Genomic DNA, 24,225 nt, shown 5'->3' on the forward strand with positions numbered 1-24,225 from the left:
CAACGACTGCAGCTCCAACAACCACAACAGCTGCACCAACAACCACAACAACCGCACCAACAACAACGACTGCAGCTCCAACAACCACGACTGCAGCACCAACAACGACAACATCCGCACCAACAACCACGACTGCAGCTCCAACAACCACAACAGCAGCATCAACAACCACAACATCCGCACCAACAACAACGACTGCAGCTCCAACAACCACAACAGCTGCACCAACAACCACGACTGCATCACCAACAACCACAACAGCAGCACCAACAACCACAACAGCAGCACCAACAACCACGACTGCAGCTCCAACAACCACAACAGCCGCACCAACAACCACAACACCCGCTCCAACATCAACAACCAACACACCAACAACCACAACATCCGCACCAACAACCACGACTGCAGCTCCAACAACCACGACTGCAGCTCCAACGACCATGACTGCAGCTCCAACAACAACAACAGCCACACCTACAACTACAACTGAAGCTCCAAAATCCACAACAGCAGCTCCAACAACCACAACACCCGCTCCAACAACCACAAATGCAGCAACAACAACCACAACAGCGGCACCAACAACCACGACTGCAGCTCCAACAACCACAACAACAGCCGCACCAACAACCACGACTACATCTCCAGCAACCACAACACCCGCTCCAACAACCACAACAGCAGCAACAACAACCACAACAGCCGCAACAAAAACTACGACTGCAGCTCCAACAACCACAACAGCCACACCAACAACTACGACTGCAGCTCCAACAACCACTACACCCGCTCAAACAACCACAACGGCCGCACCAACAACCACAACTGCAGCTCCAACAACCACAACTGCAGCTCCAACGACCACGACTGCAGCTCCAACAACCACAACAGCCACACCAACAACCACAAGACCCGCCCCAATAACCACGACTGCATCTCCAACAACCACAACAGCAGCACCAACAACCACAACACCCGCTCCAACATCAACAACCAACACACCAACAACCACAACATCCGCAACAACAACCACAACAGCTGCAACAACCACGACTGCAGCACCAACAACGACAACATCCGCACCAACAACCACGACTGCAGCTCCAACAACCACATCAGCTGCAAAAACCACGACTGCGCACCAACAACGACAACATCCGCACCAACAACCACGACTGCAGCTCCAACAACCACAACGGCAGCATCAACAACCACAACAACCGCACCAACAACAACGACTGCAGCTCCAACAACCACAACGGCTGCACCAACAACCACAACAGCAGCACCAACAACCATGACTGCAGCTCCAACAACCACTACACCCGCTCCAACTACCACAACATCCGCACCAACGACCACGACTGCAGCTCCAACAACCACAACTGCAGCTCCAACGACCATGACTGCAGCTCCAACAACAACAACAGCCACACCTACAACCACAACTGAAGCTCCAAAATCCACAACAGCAGCTCCAACAACCACAACACCCGCTCCAACAACCACAAATGCAGCAACAACAACCACAACAGCGGCACCAACAACCACGACTGCAGCTCCAACAAAACCACAACAACAGCCGCACCAACAACCACGACTACATCTCCACAACACAACACCCGCTCCAACAACCACAACAGCAGCAACAACAACCACAACAGCCGCACCAAAAACTACGACTGCAGCTCCAACAACCACAACAGCCACACCAACAACTACGACTGCAGCTCCAACAACCACTACACCCGCTCAAACAACCACAACGGCCGCACCAACAACCACAACTGCAGCTCCAACAACCACAACTGCAGCTCCAACGACCACGACTGCAGCTCCAACAACCACAACAGCCACACCAACAACCACAGCTGAAGCACCAACAACCACGACTGCATCTCCAACAACCACAACAGCAGCACCAACAACCACAACACCCGCTCCAACATCAACAACCAACACACCAACAACCACAACATCCGCAACAACAACCACAACAGATGCAACAACCACGACTGCAGCACCAACAACGACAACATCGGCACCAACAACCACGACTGCAGCTCCAACAACCACAAAAGCTGCAACAACCACGACTGCAGCACCAACAACGACAACATCCGCACCAACAACCACAGCTGAAGCTCCAACAACCACAACTGCAGCTCCAACAACCACAACACCCGCTCCAACAACCACAAAAGCAGCAACAACAACCACAACAGCCGCACCAACAACCACGACTGCAGCTCCAACAACCACAACTGCATCTCCAACAACCACAACAGCCGCACCAACAACCACAAACCGCCCCAAAACACGACTGCATCTCCAACAACCACAACAGCAGCACCAACAACCACAACACCCGCTCCAACATCAACAACCAACACACCAACAACCACAACGTCCGCACCAACAACCACAACAGCTGCAACAACCACGACTGCAGCACCAACAACGACAACATCCGCACCAACAACCACGACTGCAGCTCCAACAACCACAACAGCTGCAACAACCACGACTGCAGCACCAACAACGACAACATCCGCACCAACAACCACTACTGCAGCTCCAACAACCACAACAGCTGCACCAACAACATCAACCGCAGCACCAACAACCACAACAGCAGCAACAACAACCACAACAGCACCAACAACAACCACAACAGCCGCACCAACAACCACTACTGCAGCTCCAACAACCACTACAACCGCTCCAACAACCACAACAGCCACACCAACAACCACAACACCCGCTCCAACAACCACAACAGCAGCAACAACAACCACAACAGCCGCACCAACAACCACGACTGCAGCTCCAACAACCACTACAACCGCTCCAACAACCACAACAGCCGCACCCACAACAACGACTGCAGCTCCAACAACCACAACTGCGGCTCCAACAACCACAACAGGCGCACCCACAACCACGACTGCAGCTCCAACAACCACTACAGCCGCTCCAACAACCACAACAGCCGCACCCACAACCACGACTGCGGCTCCAACAACCAAAACAGCCACACCCACAACCACAACTGCGGCTCCAACAACCACAACTGCGGCTCCAACAACCACAACAGCCGCACCCACAACCACGACTGCAGCTCCAACAACCACTACAACCGCTCCAACAACCACAACAGCCGCACCCACAACCACGACTGCAGCTCCAACAACCACAACTGCGGCTCCAACAACCACAACAGGCGCACCCACAACCACGACTGCAGCTCCAACAACCACAACAGCCGCTCCAACAACCACAACAGCCGCACCCACAACCACGACTGCGGCTCCACCAACCACAACAGCCGCACCAACAACCACAACAGCCGCACCCACAACCACAACTGCGGCTCCAACAACCACAACTGCGGCTCCAACAACCACAACAGGCGCACCCACAACCACGACTGCGGCTCCAACAACCACTACAGCCGCTCCAACAACCACAACAGCCGCACCCACAACCACGACTGCGGCTCCAACAACCACAACAGCCGCACCAACAACCACAACAGCCGCACCCACAACCACAACTGCCGCACCAACAACCACGACTGCAGCTCCAACAACCACTACTGCAGCTCCAACAACCACGACAGCAGCTCCAACAACCACAACAGCCGCTACAACAACCACAACAGCCGCACCCACAACCACGACTGCAGCTCCAACAACCACAACAGCCGCACCAACAACCACTACTGCAGCTCCAACAACCACAACAGCCACAACCACAACTGCAGCTCCAACAACCACAACAGCCGCACCAACAACCACAACAGCCGCACCCGCAACCACGACTGCAGCTCCAACAACCACTACAACCGCTCCAACAACCACAACAGCCGCACCAACAACCACAACACCCGCTCCAACAACCACAACAGCCGCACCAACAACCACGACTGCAGCTCCAACAACAGCCGCACCAACAACCACGACTGCAACTCCAACAACAGCCGCACCAACAACCACAACAGTAGCACCAACAACCACAACAGCAGCTCCAACAACCACAACTGCAGCAACAACATCCATGACAGCCGCACCAACAACCACGACTGCAGCTCCAACAACCACTACTGCAGCTCCAACAACCACGACAGCAGCTCCAACAACCACAACAGCCGCTACAACAACCACAACAGCCGCACCCACAACCACGACTGCAGCTCCAACAACCACAACAGCCGCACCAACAACCACTACTGCAGCTCCAACAACCACAACAGCCACAACCACAACTGCAGCTCCAACAACCACAACAGCCGCACCAACAACCACAACAGCCGCACCAACAACCACAACAGCCGCACCCACAACCACGACTGCAGCTCCAACAACCACTACAACCGCTCCAACAACCACAACAGCCGCACCAACAACCACAACACCCGCTCCAACAACCACAACAGCAGCAACAACAACCACAACAGCCGCACCAACAACCACGACTGCAGCTCCAACAACAGCCGCACCAACAACCACGACTGCAGCTCCAACAACAGCCGCACCAACAACCACAACAGCAGCACCAACAACCACAACAGCAGCTCCAACAACCACAACTGCAGCAACAACATCCATGACAGCCGCACCAACAACCACGACTGCAGCTCCAACAACCACTACTGCAGCTCCAACAACCACAACAGCCGCACCAACAACCACAACAGCCGCACCCACAACCACAACTGCGGCTCCAACAACCACAACTGCGGCTCCAACAACCACAACAGGCGCACCCACAACCACGACTGCGGCTCCAACAACCACTACAGCCGCTCCAACAACCACAACAGCCGCACCCACAACCACGACTGCGGCTCCAACAACCACAACAGCCGCACCAACAACCACGACAGCCGCACCCACAACCACAACTGCCGCACCAACAACCACGACTGCAGCTCCAACAACCACTACTGCAGCTCCAACAACCACGACAGCAGCTCCAACAACCACAACAGCCGCTCCAACAACCACAACAGCCGCACCCACAACCACAACTGCAGCTCCAACAACCACAACAGCCGCACCAACAACCACAACAGCCGCACCCACAACCACGACTGCAGCTCCAACAACCACAACAGCCGCACCAACAACCACAACAGCCGCACCAACAACCACGACTGCAGCTCCAACAACCACTACAACCGCTCCAACAACCACAACAGCCGCACCAACAACCACAACACCCGCTCCAACAACCACAACAGCCGCACCAACAACCACAACACCCGCTCCAACAACCACAACAGCCACAACCACAACTGCAGCTCCAACAACCACAACAGCCGCACCAACAACCACAACAGCCGCACCCACAACCACGACTGCAGCTCCAACAACCACTACAACCGCTCCAACAACCACAACAGTCGCACCAACAACCACAACACCCGCTCCAACAACCACAACAGCAGCAACAACAACCACAACAGCCGCACCAACAACCACGACTGCAGCTCCAACAACAGCCGCACCAACAACCACGACTGCAGCTCCAACAACAGCCGCACCAACAACCACAACAGTAGCACCAACAACCACAACAGCAGCTCCAACAACCACAACTGCAGCAACAACATCCATGACAGCCGCACCAACAACCACGACTGCAGCTCCAACAACCACTACTGCAGCTCCAACAACCACGACAGCAGCTCCAACAACCACAACAGCCGCTACAACAACCACAACAGCCGCACCCACAACCACGACTGCAGCTCCAACAACCACAACAGCCGCACCAACAACCACTACTGCAGCTCCAACAACCACAACAGCCACAACCACAACTGCAGCTCCAACAACCACAACAGCCGCACCAACAACCACAACAGCCGCACCCGCAACCACGACTGCAGCTCCAACAACCACTACAACCGCTCCAACAACCACAACAGTCGCACCAACAACCACAACACCCGCTCCAACAACCACAACAGCAGCAACAACAACCACAACAGTAGCACCAACAACCACAACAGCAGCTCCAACAACCACAACTGCAGCAACAACATCCATGACAGCCGCACCAACAACCACGACTGCAGCTCCAACAACCACTACTGCAGCTCCAACAACCACAACAGCCGCACCAACAACCACAACAGCCGCACCCACAACCACAACTGCAGCTCCAACAACCACAACTGCAGCTCCAACAACCACAACAGCCGCTCCAACAACCACAACAGCCGCACCCACAACCACGACTGCAGCTCCAACAACCACAACAGCCGCACCAACAACCACGACAGCCGCACCCACAACCACAACTGCCGCACCGACAACCACGACTGCAGTTCCAACAACCACGACTGGAGCTCCAACAACCACAACGGCCGCAGCAACAACCACGACTGCAGCTCCAACAAGCACAACACCCAGTCCAACAAGCCCAACAGCAGCACCAACAACCACGACTGCAGCTCCAACAACCACAACATCCACACCAACAACCACAACAGCAGTTCCCTCAACCACAACAGCAGCTCCAACAACCACAACACCGGCTCCAACAACCACAACCATGACACCCGCTCCAACAGCCACAACACCCGCACCAACAACCACAACTGCAGAGCCCACAACCACAACAAGCGCACAAACGACCACCACTGCAGCTCCGACCACCACAACACCCGCACCAACAACCACAACAGCCGCACCAACAACCACGACTGCAGCTCCAACAACCACAACAGCCGCACCCACAACCACGACTGCAGCTCCAACAACCATGACTGCGGCTCCAACAACCACGACTGCGGCTCCAACAACCACAACAGGCGCACCCACAACCACGACTGCAGCTCCATTAATCACTACAGCCGCACCAACAACCACGACTGCAGCTTCAACAACAACAACAAGCGCACCAACAACCACGACTGCAGCTCCAACAACTACAAATGCAGCTCCAACAACCACAACACCCACACCATCAACCACGACTGTACCTCCAACAACCACGACTGCAGCTCCAACAACCACAACAGCCGCACCGACAACCACAACTGCGGCTCCAACAACCACGACTGGAGCAAAAACAACCATGACTGCAGCTCCAACAACCACAACACCCGCACCAACATTCACAACAGCCGCACCAACAACCACGACTACAGCTCCAACAACCATAACACCCGCTCAAACAACCACAACAGCCGCTCCAACATCCACAATAACAACTCCAGCTTCAACAACCACCGCACCAACATCCACAACAGCTGAGGCAACAACCACGACTGCAGCTCCAACAACCACAAAAGCAGCACCGACATCCACAACACCCCCACCGACAACCACAACTGCAGCTTCAACAACCACAACTGCAGCTCCACCAACAATCACAACAGCCCCACCAACAACCACAACTGCAGCAACAACAACTACGACTGCAGCTCCAACAACCACAACAGCTGCACCAACAACCACAAATGAAGCACCAACAACCACAAATGAAGCTCCAACAACCACAACACCCGCTCAAACAACCACAACAGCCGCACCACCAACCACAATTACAACTCCAACTTCAACAACCACCGCATCAACATCCACAACAGCTGAGGCAACAACCACGACTGCAGCTCCAACAACCACAACAGCAGCACCGACATCCACAACACCCCCACCGACAACCACAACTGCAGCTTCAACAACCACGACTGCAGCTCCAACAACCACGAGTGCAGCTCCAGCAAGCACAACCGCCGCACCAACAACCATGACTGCAGCTCCAACCATCACAACAGCAACACTAACAACCACAACCACAGCTCCAACAACCACAACAGCAGCTCTGACAACCATAACAGCCACAACAACAACCACAACTACAGCTCCAACATCAATAACCACCACACCAACAACCATTACTGCAGCTCCAACAACCAGAACAGCAACACCAACAACCACAACAGCATCTCTGACAACCATAACAGCCGCAACAAAAACCCCGACTGCACCTCCAATAGTGACGGCCCCTTCCCCATCAACCACCAAAGCCTCGCCCTCCACCACTGCCCTTCCATTCACCATTACCGCTCCTTCATCAACCACAACAGCAGTTCATAACACAACAATCCCTCCAACAACTGGCAGGGATACAGTAATGAGATATGTCACATTCAGATCACTTCAGAGCAATTTTGAAACAGACTTGTTGAATTCATCATCTGCAGCCTTTATAAGTCGATCTTTAATGATAAAGAGACAGGTCAGTAACTGTTTTTCCCAAAATCCTTTGTGAAATTAATTTCCTCTCAATATTAGGTTAATGCCCTTTTCCAACAACATTTTCATGTCAATTTTTTTTGTTTAACTACATAAGCACCTCTACCATGACCGTAATCCTAACACATCAGTCTGTTTCAATACCTACAGAGCTCTTCAGTTCAATATAATTTCTGTTTTGTTATTCTTCATTCAAAGGGATGAACTTTCCACACACAAGAAGATGTCTATAATGTTCATACGTATTTCAAATATTTAAAAAAATACAACAGAAAAAATAGTTTTAAGAAAATCTCTTTTGTGTGTGTAGATTCAACCTGTTTACAGTAAGGCCTTCCCCTCTTCCTTTGTCTCCTTGGATGTGGTGAGCTTCAGGTAATTTCCATATTTTGACATATCATGTAGGGCACTGACCTAAAAAGCTAATATTCAAAACAATAACTTGTGTTTCTGAATTTGCAGGAAGGGATCAGTCATCAACACCATGGAACTTCAGTTTGTAAACTTTTCTGTCCCAAACTACACTGAGATTAGGAATGTTTTGATCGGTCAAGCCTCAAATGTGAGCGGCTTTGACATCGAAAGGGCCTCCATCAACATCAGTGACACTGCTCCAACAACAGCCACTCCACCAGAAACAACTGCAACTACAACAACAGTTGCAGCAACTCCAACCACTATCCCAACTACAAAAGCACCAACTGGACCTGTCCAAATTGTTCTGTTTCTACAGTTCCTTGAACCATATGTACCTGATCTCGAAGACCCCAACAGCATTGCATATCAAGATCGCAAAAAACGAGTTGAAGAGACGGTGAGTAATATTTGAACTTAATACAAATTACATGTTGACTGAAACAGTATCAAGAGAACAAATCTAGAAGCAAAAGATAGATGTATTTCAAATCATATATTTTAAATAAGGGTTTTTAGATAATGTAATTTTGAAGTTTCACCTGGTTTAAATTTTCTTTTTGTGTTTATTTTTTGCAGTGTGATAGAATATACAGAGCACAATTTGCTAACTTCATCCGTGCCATTGTGATTGGGTTCAGGTACATGTTTTTTAACTCTGGTTATTTTTCACACACTTATTAATTAAATTTCATTTTGAATGTTAAAAGTGACATGTAACATCTGCCTCACTCTCTTTCATGACACAGATCTGTTATAGTCCAAAAACGAGTGGATAGAACTGAGGCATTGGTGGAGCTTGTGTTCAATCAAACAATTCCCAATGCACAAGTCCCAGAAAATATTACTATTGTTCAAGCTTTAAAAGATGCTATTAACAGTTCCAGCATTAATTTCACCATCCAAATAGTTCCTGAGACAGTATCAGTAACTTCTGGTGAGTATTAGAAAATGCAAACAAAAGTTAGTTTGGTAATTAATCAGTGATAAATAAATTATTTTAGTCTGTACAGAAATATATATTAATCTATTTTTGAAAAATATTTTATAGTTCCTGTCATTGTCACGGACAATTCCACCACACCTCTACCAACCACTGTCCCTTCCACTACTGCTGCACCGACTACTAGTTCCACTACTGCTGCACTGACTACTAGTTCCACTACTGCTTCAGCTACAACTGTTGTACCTACAACTACAGTTTCAAGTGGAGTATCCCACAAGATTAATCCCAGAATTGCTTTCCTCCTGCTGCTGTTGTTATGCCTTCTATCAAGCCAGCAATAGCATCTGTGCTGGTTTCCATGTGAAAGGCCAGCAGAACACGATCTCTTTTAATAACATGAAAAAAATGTAATGTCAGCAGAAATCTGATATGTTATTATTTATAAGGGTTGTTGGGTTTGTTCAGGTGCACTTTAGTTGGACACATCAGAAAGAGTAGCTCTAGTATGTTTTTATCTACATTAAAATATTTTCGGGTGGGAATGACCCTGCCCTGAACAGAATGACACAAACAATTTTAAGCATCCGGTTAATTAAATCACCAATAAAAAAAATTAGCCTGACAATGCATGGGCAAAACATTTAAATATATACTGTGGGTGCCCCGTAACATAGAGGCTTAGTAATTAGTACTATGCAGTGGCCTGAAATTAAGTGAAGTCCAGGTCTTTTGCTTGTAAGTGTATCTTTATCTTCATGTCTGTTAACTATTCCTCTTTCAAATATGAGGCCAAAAGAACATAAATTCTTCTTTTTTTTTCTTCCTTTCATCTTTTTAATATAATTATCGAAAGCATTTTTTTCATTCTTTACATCCATTCATTGTTTCTAAATGCTTGTAAAATTATATATTTTGAGTTCTATTTCATATATATCATACACAGTATATATCACAAATTACATGTAATAGTGTTAAGAATAGATCTTCAGGTGTCCCAAAACATGCACTGTCACTTTTCTTATTTATACAAATGTATTTTTATAAGTATCTTTATATGTATTCTGTGAAATTTCTTTTAATTTGCACATTTTCTGTAAGAAAAGTCAAAATGACCAGAATACATCTTTATGAGAAATTAACACTGTTAATTAACACTATTTAGGTTTGGGTAAATAAAAAGAAAATCAGGAAACTTCCAAGATGTGCAACAACTGCATGTAAAAAGCTTTAATAAAAACAGAATATTTACAGATTGGTTTCTGTTATGTCGTTTCTTTAAATGAATATTTGCAATAATTTCTCACAACCTGATAGTGTCAGACTCAGATATGTCGGGGGGTCAGCTTGCAAGAGAGAGCCATACCTTTCAAATATGTCCATTGATCCATTCATCCATCCATCCATTTTCTTCCACTTATCTGGGGCCGGGTCGTGGGGATAGCAGCCTTAGCAGAGAAGCCCAGACCTCCCTCTTCCCAGCCACCTCCTCCAGATTGTCTGGGGGAATACCAAGGTGTTCCCAGGCCAGCCGAGAGATATAATCTCTCCAGCCCCACCAACAACCACAACTGCAGCTTCAACAACCACGACTGCAGCTCCAGCAACCACAACAGCCGCACCAACAACCACAAATGAAGCACCAACAACCACAAATGAAGCTCCAACAACCACAACACCCGCTCCAACAACCACAACACCGGCTCCAACAACCACAACAGCCGCACCAACATCCACAATAACAACTCCAGCTTCAACAACCACCGCACCAACATCCACAACAGCTGAGGCAACAACCACGACTGCAGCTCCAACAACCACAACAGCAGCACCGACATCCACAACATCCGCACTAACAACCACAACTGCAGCTCCAACAACCACGACAGCCGCACCAACAACCTCAACTGCAGCTTCAACAACCACTATACCCGCTCCGACAACCATAACAACAGCACCAACAACCACGACTGCTGCTCCAACAACCACAACTGCATCTCCAGCAACCATAACAGCCGCCCCAACAACCACGACTGCAACTCCAACAACCACAACAGCCGCACCAACACCAGCAACCACAAAAGCCGCACCAACAACCACAACTGCAGCTCCAACAACCACAGCACCTGCTCCAACAACCACAACTACAGCTCCAACATCAACAACCACCGCACCAACAACCATGACTGTAGCGCCAATAACCACGACTGCAGCTCCAACAACCACGAGTGCAGCTCCAGCAAGCACAACCGCCGCACCAACAACCATGACTGCAGCTCCAACCATCACAACAGCAACACTAACAACCACAACCACAGCTCCAACAACCACAACAGCAGCTCTGACAACCATAACAGCCACAACAACACTTATCTGGGGCCGGGTCGCGGGGATAGCAGCCTTAGCAGAGAAGCCCAGACCTCCCTCTTCCCAGCCACCTCCTCCAGATTGTCTGGGGGAATACCAAGGTGTTCCCAGGCCAGCCGAGAGATATAATCTCTCCAGCGTGTCCTGGGTCTGCCCCAGGCCTCCTCCTGGTGGGACATGCCTGGATCATACATCTCCCTCACCCAGGAGGCGCCCAGGAGGCATCCTTGTCAGATGCCCGAACCACCGCAACTGGCTCCTTTTGATGTGGAGGACCAGGATCTCTAAGGAGAGGACAGCCACCCTTCGGAGGAAGCCCATTTTTGCCACTTGTATCCATGATCTCGTTATTTCGATCACTACCCACAGCTCGTGACCATAGGTGAGGGTAGGGATACAAATCAACTGGTAAATTGAGAGCTTTGTTTTTATACTTCCCTCTTAACCACGAAGGACTGGTACAGTATCCATATCACTGCAGCCGCAGCACGAGTCCACCTGACAATCTCCTGCTCCCTTCTCCCATTACTCGTGAACAAGACCCCGAGATACTTCATCTCCTCCACTTGGGGCAGGAACTCGTGCCTGACCTGGAGTGGGCACTCCACCCTTTTCCACCTGAGGACCATTGCCGAAGATTTGGAGGTGCTGATTGTCATTCCCACAGCTTCACACTCAGCTGCGAACTGTTCAAGTGTGAACTGGAGGCTATTAAATTCGGTTCTTTGGAATTCTTTTGGCGAAAGAGAAAGACTTCCGACTCAGAGTGGTCAAAGCTCAAAAAATGATCTCTATTGTACATTTCCGGAAACAGAGAACTGCAGACACGAGCACGCACCCCCAGTTCTAAAGGCATTGCCAGCCAAAATACGTATATAGTTCTGCTATACGTCACACACAGACACACACAGTTTCATTCAAAACAACTCCTTCTGGTCGGACTAGTGTGTGTGTGTGTGTGTGTGTGTGTGTGTGTGTGTGTGTGTGTGTGTGTGTGTGTGTGTGTGTGTGTGTGTGTGTGTGTGCGTTACTTAGTTCTGCTTTTTCTGTCTGATTTCCTGTATTTTATTAATATGCCTCTGCAGCTCTGCACTAAACTTCCTGTTTCTTAACTTCCCCTTACTAAAGCCTCTGTTGCTGGCAACCTGTCACCCTCTGACCTAGTTCTTTCTCACATCTGCCCTTGGTTTATAAAGGCTTCTATTATTAAAATACATAAAACAATCTAATCAGAAAATAAGCACTAAGAATATATATATTTCGTAACAAAGCCATCACCCAATGAAGCCAACAGAACCACATCATCAAAATCAAAAAAGGGTTCTACTCACTCTGGGATTACAGGTGAACCTGGCAGTGTGAGCCCAATGAATAACCGCTGAACGAGCAGAAGTGGGAACTTAGCATAGATTTGGTGGACTGGTACTGGGGCCTGGCTCATTCAGAAGTTTCTGGTGGATGATTTCCTCGATGTCCCACATGAGGGAACCCACTTTGCAGCTGGATGGGAGGATGTTTTATGGCTCTGGTTGGTCAGGGTTGGTGGAGAATTGGGAACAGGTTTGAGCTTTCTGGAACATGGATAAACAGAAATGGAGAAATTAAAGCGGCCAAAAAACAGAGACCAATAGCCTTGGCAAACATTGAGCCTATTGGCAGCTCTCAGGTAAATTACATTTTTGCAATCAGTTCAGATAATTAAATGTTGTTCAGGTTCCTCTAACCAAAGACAACACTCTTTAAAGGCTGGCTTAACTGCTAGCAGTTTACAATCTCCCATATCTTGATGCATGCTCAATCATCCAGGTAAGTAAATCTCCAAAAGTTGATTCTGTTCATCTTGACTTAGCGTTTTCAGTGGGAGAAACATTTTGTTGCTCATCCAAGTGACTTTTTCAGTCTCAGCTGACTGCAGGTTTCCCCAATCTTATAAACAGTACATTGCATAATGACAAACTGGTGATAGCTAGTTTGTCTTTTCCACCACATAGTAGTGGTGGAAAAGACAAACTACGGTGGGGCAAAAAAGTATTTAGTCAGCCACCGATTGTGCAAGTTCCCCCACTTAAAATGATGACAGAGGTCAGTAATTTGCACCAGAGGTACACTTCAACTGTGGGAGACAGAATGTGAAAAAAAAAATCCATGAATCCACATGGTAGGATTTGTAAAGAATTTATTCGTAAATTAGGGTGGAAAATAAGTATTTGGTCACCTCAAACAAGGAAAATCTCTGGCTCTCACAGACCTGTAACGTCTTCTGTAAGAAGCTTTTCTGTCCCCCACTCGTTACCTGTATGAATGGCACCTGTTTGAACTCATCATCTGTATAAAAGACACCTGTCCACAGCCTCAAACAGTCAGACTCCAAACTCCGCCATGGCCAAGACCAAAGAGCTTTCGAAGGACACCAGGAAAAGTATTGTAGACCTGCACCAGACTGGGAAGAGTGAATCTACAATAGGCAAGCAGCTTGGTGTGAAAAAATCTACTGTGGGAGCAATCATCAGAAAATGGAAGACATACAAGACCACTGATAATCTCCCTCGATCTGGGGCTCCACGCAAGATCTCATCCCGTGGGGTCAAAATGATCATGAGAACGGTGAGCAAAGATCCCAGAACCACACGGGGGGACCTGGTGAATGACCTGCAGAGAGCTGGGACCAAAGTAACAAAGCTCACCATCAGTAACACACTACAACGGCAGGGAATCAAATCCCGCAGTGCCAGACGTGTTCCGCTGCTGAAGCCAGTGCATGTCCAGGCCCGTCTGAAGTTTGCCAGAGAGCACATGGATGATACAGCAGAGGATTGTGAGAATGTCATGTGGTCAGATGAAACCAAAGTAGAACTTTTTGGTATAAACTCAACTCGTCGTGTTTGGAGGAAGAAGAATACTGAGTTGCATCCCAAGAACACCATAGCTACTGTGAAGCATGGGGGTGGTAACATCATGCTATGGGGCTGTTTGTCTGCCAAGGGGACAGGACTACTGATCCGTGTTAAGGACAGAATGAATGGGGCCATGTATCGTGAGATTTTGAGCCAAAACCTCCTTCCATCAGTGAGAACTTTGAAGATGAAACGAGGCTGGGTCTTCCAACATGACAATGATCCAAAACACACCAAAGGCAACAAAGGAGTGGCTCCGTAAGAAGCATTTTAAAGTCCTGGAGTGGCCTAGCCAGTCCCCAGACCTCAACCCCATAGAAAATCTGTGGCGGGAGTTGAAAGTCCGTGTTGCTCGGCGACAGCCCCAAAACATCACTGCTCTCGAGAAGATCTGCATGGAGGAATGGGCCAAAATACCAGCTACTGTGTGTGCAAACCTGGTAAAGACCTATAGTAAATGTTTGATCTCTGTTATTGCCAACAAAGGTTATGTTACAAAGCATTGAGTTGTATTTTTGTTATTGACCAAATACTTATTTTCCACCCTGGTTTACGAATAAATTCTTTACAAATCCTACCATGTGAATTCATGGATTTTTTTTTCACATTCTGTCTCTCACAGTTGAAGTGTACCTCTGGTGCAAATTACTGACCTCTGTCATCATTTTAGGTGGGGGAACTTGCACAATCGGTGGCTGACTAAATACTTTTTTGCCCCACTGTAGGTGAAGTGTAAAATTGTTATTTGGATGAATGATTTGAGGTGCACATTGTTTTGAGAGAAAAGCTGGTGTGTGTGAGACGATGATGAGAGTATTGCGTGAATGATGCTGCAAAACTGAGCTGAAAGAATGGTGATATGTGTGGAAAATTGTTAATTGTCCTGATGAGCTCTGCTGAGCACGCTGAAGACAAGGAATGCTGTTATTTAAGGTGGGAAATCAAAATTTGGGTTAGCAAATTTGGGAAAGAAAAAACTGACTGCTCAAGTGGGAAAATTGTGAAGGAGTCTGAAACACTGCAAAAAGAAACACACAAAATCACACACACAAACAGAAAATGCATTAACCTTACAACTACGAGAGAGCTCATGAAGATTAGACAGCATGTTGAGCATGTGAGTCTGTGTATTAGTGTTAAAACAGTGTGAACACACAAACCCTGAAGTTGAGGAATAACTCAGGAAAGTTTCATGACAAGAGAGTGATGTTGGTGAAAATGAAAAAGTGATTAAAAGATTAAAGTAGTTTTAAAATAGTGAATTGGAAGTGTTCGTGTCGATTGAGCAAAACAAGTGATTACTCTTGGAAGAAAATAAAATAATTTAATAATGTAGTAAGATTTGAATACACCTTTCTCTTGTCACGGTAACTTCCTGAGATATGACTCAGTATGCAAATTAGCTGAAATGAGCAGTGAGAAAGAAGATTCCTGTGTGGCTGGGTATCAGAGGCTTTCAATCGAGGAAACATAGCTGAGACTGAGAAGAATTACTTGGTGAAATATATAATGGTAAAGTAACAGGATAATTAAATAAGGTGGTCAGGTCTGTTTAGAAGTGCAGATTTGGACATGAAATGTATAATTTAGTGAGGACACATTGTTATAACAGGTTTATATCTTATGCTAAATCTAAGTATGTTAAAGCGCTTAAAGGGGAACATTACTGTGTGCAAACTGTGTGGCTGTTAACAAGATTTTCTGTGTATATAGCAGGTGAAATTATATCAGTTGACCTCTGACTCTCAGGACACTGTGGAATCTGAGGCCAACCACTGAGATATGATGTGGGGAAAATGAACAGAGGGAGTGATTTTAAGTCTGATTTCAGACTATGTAAGTATTAGTTAACCCGAGAGTAGGGCAAAACCTTTGTGGCCCTGAAGTTCTAATCTCCATAACATATCGATAGATTAATAAGCAAATTTTTTGTGTTTAAGATCTTTGGGGTTGTTGTTTGAGTGATGGGTGGATTCTGTCAGTTAGGTTTGGGTTGTTTTCTTATTTTAATAGAGGGAGTTTTAGTAAACATGGACATGTCTAGAATTGGGCCCTTTAAATTTCTAACAGTCCACTTAGAGAAAACCTGACAGGTGATTATGTTTTGTGTTTTGATGAGCTAATAATCAGCTCTCTTTTCTCATTTTTTGTAAGCAGGCCTGCAAGATTGAATTAACAGCGCTGAAAAAAAAAATTTCGGGAGAGCAAATATAAGGTGACCTTTCCAGATTATAACTGGCTGAGGAGAAGGCTACCTGTGGGAACCTGGAGTTCCTGTCTAAAAGGATTGCCGCATGTCAATCCAGACCAAAAATGATAGACAATTGTTTTTCTTTTCAGTGAATGTGTGTGAATGACTGGACTGATAACTGGACCAAGGTTAGCATGAATAAAGGGGGACAAACAATTGACTAGGTTGGGGAGAGAAAGGGGATACTTTGCAGACTTAATGTTTTGGCTGCTGATTTTGGGTTGCTGATGTTTGCTTTAAAAATAAAATTTCTGTTTTATTGTCTGGGTTTAGATTATGGTACTAGATTATATTGTTGGGAAAATGCCAAATGCTAAAGGAGAGAAACTTTTTGATTTAACTCATGCCATTAACAAAATAGGCCACTGTAGAAGTCAACTAAAGTTTGTAGAGGAATGTAACTAAAACAAAAGTAATATTCATGAGTCACATAGGAGATTGCTAGACTTTTCATATAACATGCAGTAATAGAATAACAAACACTTGTCGAAGTGACCAAGGTTTTTTCCTTTAAAGCAGGAGCAAAGTAAGGAAAGCATATATATTTTGGTTAAGTCTGGTAAAGTATAATTAGAATCTACCGTTACATTAAGAGGAGCAAAATGAAATCAAAATATGCTGTATCAAGAACATATTATAATGTTTTAGTAGCTAGCTTTAGTGTATTTGACACATGAGATGTGTCAAGAAGGGGTGATTTTGGGTTTAATTTGAAATAAGGGGCTTTATGATCATGGTAGGACCTGGTGGGAGTTTGATTTAGCTATGATAAAACTTACGCATAAGTAATTGCTTTCATGCTTAAACTTAATTGATTAAAATGTTTGTTTTCTCTTTGATCTTTTAGTAGAATAAGCTGTTATAATGATTTTCTTCTAATCTATTGTGAAAGGTGTCAGGGTGTAAAAGGTCAATGAAGATGCTTGCAGAAACAGATAACATGTATTGTGACTTGTAGGTAGTGTTGGGAAGGTTACTTTTAAAATGTATTCCATTACAGAATACAGAATACATGCCCCAAAATGTATTCTGTAACGTATTCCGTTACGTTACTCAATGACAGTAACGTATTCTGAATACTTTGGATTACTTAATATATTATCATGCTTTTTACAACAACGTGAATGTACTATTGCTGTGTGATTTATTACTATTACTGAAGGTCCGCGACTCCGAACTGTAGTAAAGGGACCTCTGACTAATACGGCGGGGTCCCTGTCGGCTCGTAGCCGAAAAATAGCTTTACTTTGTTGTGTGGGTCAACTTTTCTTGCGAGAGACAGAGAGAGGCGTTGAAAGGCTGCTCCAACGGAACTTATTGTTTTCGGAGGAAACACGAACACGGTGTACAGTCGAGTCTTAATAGCTTACTTACAACTGGGCTCGTCAGGCACTCTTCTTGGCTGAAGTAGTTATTATTATATTTACATGCTTCCAGCTCCCGTTTTTCCTCGATGACAACTCGTACCTTTCCACTCCCCTTTTTCTCCCTCCTCGCGCTCACAGACACATAACGTGTATGGCAGTCCATTCTCCCTGCAACACGGACTATACTGCCCATGATGCTACATTCTTTAGAGCTATGCTTGTAGCATTCTGCCTGTTAGCTTAGCACAACAACAACAACGAAAAGGCGCTTGTCGTGTCCAAATTCATGGGCTGCATTCTCCTGAGGCCGCATTTGTAGACCGATTACGTCACAGCGACGCGCCGAAGGCTGTCCAAATTCGTAGACCCCTCCGAATGCAGCCGACAAATGCGTGCTCCTTTTTCCGAATTTGAAGGATGGGTCGGGTGTGTCCTTCGTGGCCCACCATATCCCAGAATTCATAGCGGGGCCCAGCCAAGCTCCAGTTTCCGGCTAATGGCGGCCGCTACTAAGTTTTAAAATTACTCTTATTAATCTTTCTGGGTCACAAAATAAACTTTTAACATATTTTCAGGCGAGAAAGTAGCTGTGTAAACATCAAATATCTGCTCGGTTTATCAAGATATCGCATCTTTGCTAAAGTGCTTCGACGTTTTCGGAGACGTCTGCTACCCACCAGCTCGATAGCTAGCCGGGAGCTCGAGGGTTACTGATGCGGCCGAGAATGGCACAACTCCCGGCACATCATTTTCAGATCACCGCGGACTTTCGCTGCCCGGGTTAAACGTTGTCAGCCGGTGATCAGCTGTGATCAGCTGATCACGGGGCCGGGGTTAAAAGAGAGACGCCAGACATCATTCTCTTCGTGTCAGGAGCTCCGAAACTCTGCCGACGTCAGTCTCCGCCTGATTCAGCAACCGTGAGTGATTATCCCTTCAATCCTTTTTCTCTTCCCGGCTCCGCTCGCTCTCTGTCGGTAACGACCGTTCCGAAGCCACGCTTCGTGCACTGATCGTTACTAGAATAACTGCGTGCCTGCTCCAAACCCACCGCTAGCCTTCGCCGCGCTTGGGTCTAGCCAACACGCCACACGGGCACGCCGAATTACTGTGTGTAACCCGCCCGGCCGTGACAAACGTAATATATAAGTCACTTAGACAACCTAAAAATGTTATTGTTGGGCTTTTTTTCCAGTGTTTTGTTTGTTCGTGAGTAAATCGGTTTGGCTGAGATTAAAGTTATTAGATTAGATAAAATAAAACTTTATTAATCCCCCGGGTGGGTTCCTCCTTGGTTTTTACACAGCTGACTAAACGTCAAACAGAAAACTGATTAAACAGAAGTGTGAGATGGCCGAGAGTTTACTCCAGTGTCCTGTTATATTTTAGACAGCAAGGAGCAGACGGCTGAGTTTATTAAACTCCACCGAGACAGCGGTGACGCTAATCAGAAGGCTAGACCGTCCAATTTCACGGCCGTTTACTTCCGGCCTACCCGATCTTCTGAGGACCCGGCCCACGTAGACCGCGAAGGCCAGGTCCTCGGGAGAATGTAGCCCATGAATTTGGACACGACCGCTCTCTCACCCAGGAAACACACAGTCGCAGAGAGAGAGAGCGTCGCCTGTAACCATGGCAACCGTAACGCTGCCGCCTGGAACAACAGAACGTAGCTGTCAAACAAAACCCAAACAGTCCTGACCCGCGACAAAATGAAACAGGAAAGTACCGCAGTGTAATCCATTTATTTCAACAAAGTAACTGTATTCTGAATACCACCTTTTTAAACGGTAACTGTAACGGAATACAGTTACTCATATTTTGTATTTTAAATACGTAACGGCGGTACATGTATTCCGTTACTCCCCAACACTGCTTGTAGGTCAGAGTTAAGGCACATTCTGCTTGGAAACTTTCGCACTTGCAGAAGCAACAGTTTTGTGTACAGGATGGTGATAATCAGATAAGAGAGAAGAGAGCGAGCAACAGGAAGCACCTAGGGGGACGTGAAAGCGGCGCTTTAAGTGGGTTAAAGGTGTTAAAAGGTTGTTTACTGAGATGAGTAACATTGAAGAATATATATAAATAAAAGTCAAAAACCTGGTTCAGCGTGACTGACTGAACGGAACCACCAGAGAGGGGCACCCATAAGAAGCACAGAGCACCAGAGTTGAACAAAATTTGTTGTTTAGGAGATTAAAAGCTTGTTAAGGTTAAATGTGAGCATAAAAGTAATGAAGAGTAATGAGAGCGACTTTAGTAATAGTTTCCAGGTTTTCTATGTTAGGTAAATTGCCCAAGAAATAGTGCTAAGACCGGATTTATGTTATCCGTAGAGGGGGTGGGAAAACTTAACTCTACAGAGGCTGTTTCCAAAGAGTGATAAACGTAAGTAGGCCCTTTGACCAGGAAAAGCTAATTATATCTGTTGTTCGTAAACAGTAGCTATTGAGGGAATCAGTTAATTAGTTTAACTAATAGAATTAGTTAAAGAGGGGGTCTGTTAGGTAATAAATATATCATCTTAAATGCTTATATGCTGATTATATTGGTTTATATAAGAGAGGCCCAGACTTCAGTGTAAAACTTGTCACGGCTGCCGAGGCGAGCCGTGTGGAGTTAGAAGAAGGACCCAAGATGCAGGCAGTGGATGAGATGCCGGTGAGTTTATTTACACAGTGGTGAGAAGGCAAAACAGGCAAGAGGGAAGACAAAACTAAAGACCTGAACTGGGAAAGCTAAATGACAAACCTGAGATGAAACAAAAAGGGAAGAGAGGCAGCGAGACGAGCAGGACACCGAGGAACACAGACTGACGCGGAGTTACACAGACGAACCGGCAACAGGCAGGAGAACACACCGGGCTTAAATACACACACACCAGTAATCAGGGGATGAGAGACAGGAGGGCAACACGGCTGGGAGGAATCTGGGCTGACGGGACAGGGGAAACGTAAACTGATCACACTCACATACGACACGGACCTTCACAATAAAACAGGAAACTCAGACACATGGAACCAGACAAGACATTGAACTAAACAGACAGATTCACAAACAGATGGGGAGACACCATAGACAGACAGATACAGACGCAGACTCAGAGGCAGATCGAAAATAACAGAACTTAAACAATCATCATCTAGAAAATGATAACAAACTAAAAGCGCTGGGTCACCGACCCAGGACCATGACAAAACTAGGTTGCAGGCTGACAGGAAATTACATGCTTTTGCAGAGCGTGCTTTTGCAGCTAGAAAGTGAAACCAACTAGGCTGTTTGATTGAAACTTAAAGTGTGGTGTGACGTAGAGAGCAAGTACATAAATACCTAGGCTTCCGTTTGTGCTTCAGACCTGGGGTTGTGTGTTTTGTGTTCAGGTCTCCATATCCAGGACATGTAAAATAAAGATCATTTTTAAAGTAAAAGGACCACTTCTGAGCTGTGTCTTTTTTGGCCGTAAAGAATCTAAAAGAACCCAATTTAATAGGCTGCTGCAGGCCAGGCAGATGAGGCTGAAGCTGGACCAGACGAGGATGATGAGGCTGAAGCTGGACCAGACGAGGGTGAAGACTCTGAAGCTGGACCAGACGAGGGTGAAGACTCTGAAGCTGGACCAGACAAGGATGTAGGTGCTGCAGGCGACGGCGTGGCAGCCGGAGACGGTGGCGCTGCAGGTAACGCCGTGGATGCCGGAGACAGTGTCGCTGCAGGCAAGGCTGTGGATGCCGGAGACAGTGGCGCTGCAGGTAACGCCGTGGATGCCGGAGACAGTGGCGCTGCAGGCGGCGGCGTGGCAGGCGCAGTCGGTGGCACTGCAGGATCGCTGGAGGATCCCTTGGACTCTCCAGTGGAGACAGGAGATGAAGGTCGGATGAGGCTGGAGACTGAGCTACGGGTAGCGAGGCTGGAGACTGTGCTACGGGAGACACTGGAGACACAGGAAGCTGAACTACGGGAGACACTGGAGACACTGGAGACTGAGCTGAAGGTGGCTGCTGGGCAGCTAGCTGAGCCGAAGGTGGCTGCTGGGCAGCTAGCTGGGCTGAAGGCAGCTGGGCAGGGGATAAGCAGTTCTTATTGCTGTCTGCCGCACAAAACACAGTCCCTGAATAAACAGTCACACAGTTCAAAAACTGTGCCACCGTGCCACCGTCACGGCACGGTGGTTAGCACTGTTGCCGCACAGCAAGAAGGTCCTGAGTTCAATTCCAACATCAGGCCGGGGTCTTTCTGTGTGGAGTTTGCATGTTCTCCCCGTGTCTGCGTGGGTTCCCTCCGGGTACTCCGGCTTCCTCCCACCGTCCAAATACATGCAGCTTGTGGGGATAGGTTAATTGGATAACCCAAATTGTCACTAGGTGTGAATGTGCAAATGAATGTGAGTGTGAATGGTTGTTTGTCCCTGTGTGTTAGCCTTGCGACAGACTGGCAACCTGTCCAGGGTGTACCCCGCCTCTCGCCCAATGACAGCTGGGATAGGCTCCAGCGCCCCCCGCGACCCTGAAAAGGATAAGCGGAAGTGAATGGATGGATGGACAGTTCAAAAAAGAAAAAGAGTCCCTACTCAACACCCGGCAATTCTGAAGTCCCCATGTCCAGCTGTGGGGCGACGCGCCGGCGGCGCAACTGTCGTTTCCTCCCCGCAGACAGCTCCGACAGGCTGGGCAAAACCACATCCGGCGGGTCGGGCAGCGAGGCAGTAGTGGCTGGGAGAAGGTGTGGTGTGTGCTGGAGAAAGGCCTGTATGGTCGGGGAAAGTGAGCCAAACAGCCACAGAAGGCCAGAGAAGAGCCGCTGTAGGCGTGTTTCCGGGGGGTGTTCCAGCCACAAGTTGAGAAGACTTTCAACAGTGTAAATGATGTCGTCCTGTAGCTCCTCAGAAGGATTGAAAACTGGCTGGCTAGTTCGTACTGTCACGGGGCAAGCCGTGTGAATTATTAAGGACCCAAAATGAAGGTGGCTTCTGAGGTGAGCGAGCTTTATTGCGACAGTGATGTACAACACAAAAGAAAGGGTGGCGAGAAACAGAACTGAAAACACTCTAAACTGGGAAAACTAAAACTTAAACAACAAAACCTGAACATGAACGAGGGTACCTTGCAGAGAGAACAACGCGGGGAGAATGCACAGGAAGACGGGGCAAAATACACAGAATGACCGAGGGGAATAACACAGACGAACCAGCAACGAGGACGAGGGAACACACACTATAAGTACACACACCAGTAATCAGGGGATGGGAAACAGGAAGGAAACACACCTGAGAGACATAACAGCTGACGAGGCAGGGGAAACGTAAACAGAACACACTGACATCAGACAGAGACCGTCAAAGTAAAACAGGAAACACACCGACTTAAGACAACACTCACCAACTAAACACAGGCTGGGGAACAGACATAGGAACATGAAACGTGAAACAGGAGAGTACAAAAACCCAAGATAACCAAAACCACAGAATAATAATAAACTTAACATAAACACAGAGTCACAGACTCCGGACCATGACAAGAACGAAAATCTATAAAAGTTTTCTCTTTCCAAATATTTATGGACCTAACTGTATATTAACAAAATATGAATAGTGTGAGTACACAAGAAAACAATGATTAGAATAAAATATGCTCAAGTTTGTTTGATAGGGTGCAGCTGTTGATCAGAAGAATAGGTAAGGATTTGTGAATGTGTGGGTGTGAGTAATTGTAATTGA

General features: G+C 47.1%; 2 protein-coding genes across 2 annotated transcripts; both read left to right on the forward strand.

Moving 5' to 3' along the window:
* Positions 1 to 1,278: 1,278 nt before the first annotated feature.
* LOC113018681 (mucin-2-like) lies at positions 1,279 to 2,236 on the forward strand (the record flags this gene model as incomplete). Its single annotated transcript, XM_026161986.1, has 1 exon — positions 1,279 to 2,236. A coding segment is annotated over exon 1 (936 nt), but the record flags the coding sequence as incomplete, so codon positions are not given.
* A 173-nt stretch (positions 2,237 to 2,409) lies between these two features.
* LOC113013051 (mucin-5AC-like) lies at positions 2,410 to 10,886 on the forward strand (the record flags this gene model as incomplete). Its single annotated transcript, XM_026153640.1, has 8 exons — positions 2,410 to 3,074; positions 6,587 to 6,702; positions 7,019 to 8,259; positions 8,587 to 8,651; positions 8,739 to 9,090; positions 9,270 to 9,331; positions 9,440 to 9,627; positions 9,742 to 10,886. Coding segments are annotated over 8 exons (2,925 nt in total), but the record flags the coding sequence as incomplete, so codon positions are not given.
* Between the last annotated feature and the right edge of the window lie 13,339 nt (positions 10,887 to 24,225).

This window comes from Astatotilapia calliptera, chromosome 3 (genome assembly GCF_900246225.1).
Source record: "Astatotilapia calliptera chromosome 3, fAstCal1.2, whole genome shotgun sequence".
NCBI lineage: Eukaryota > Metazoa > Chordata > Actinopteri > Cichliformes > Cichlidae > Astatotilapia > Astatotilapia calliptera.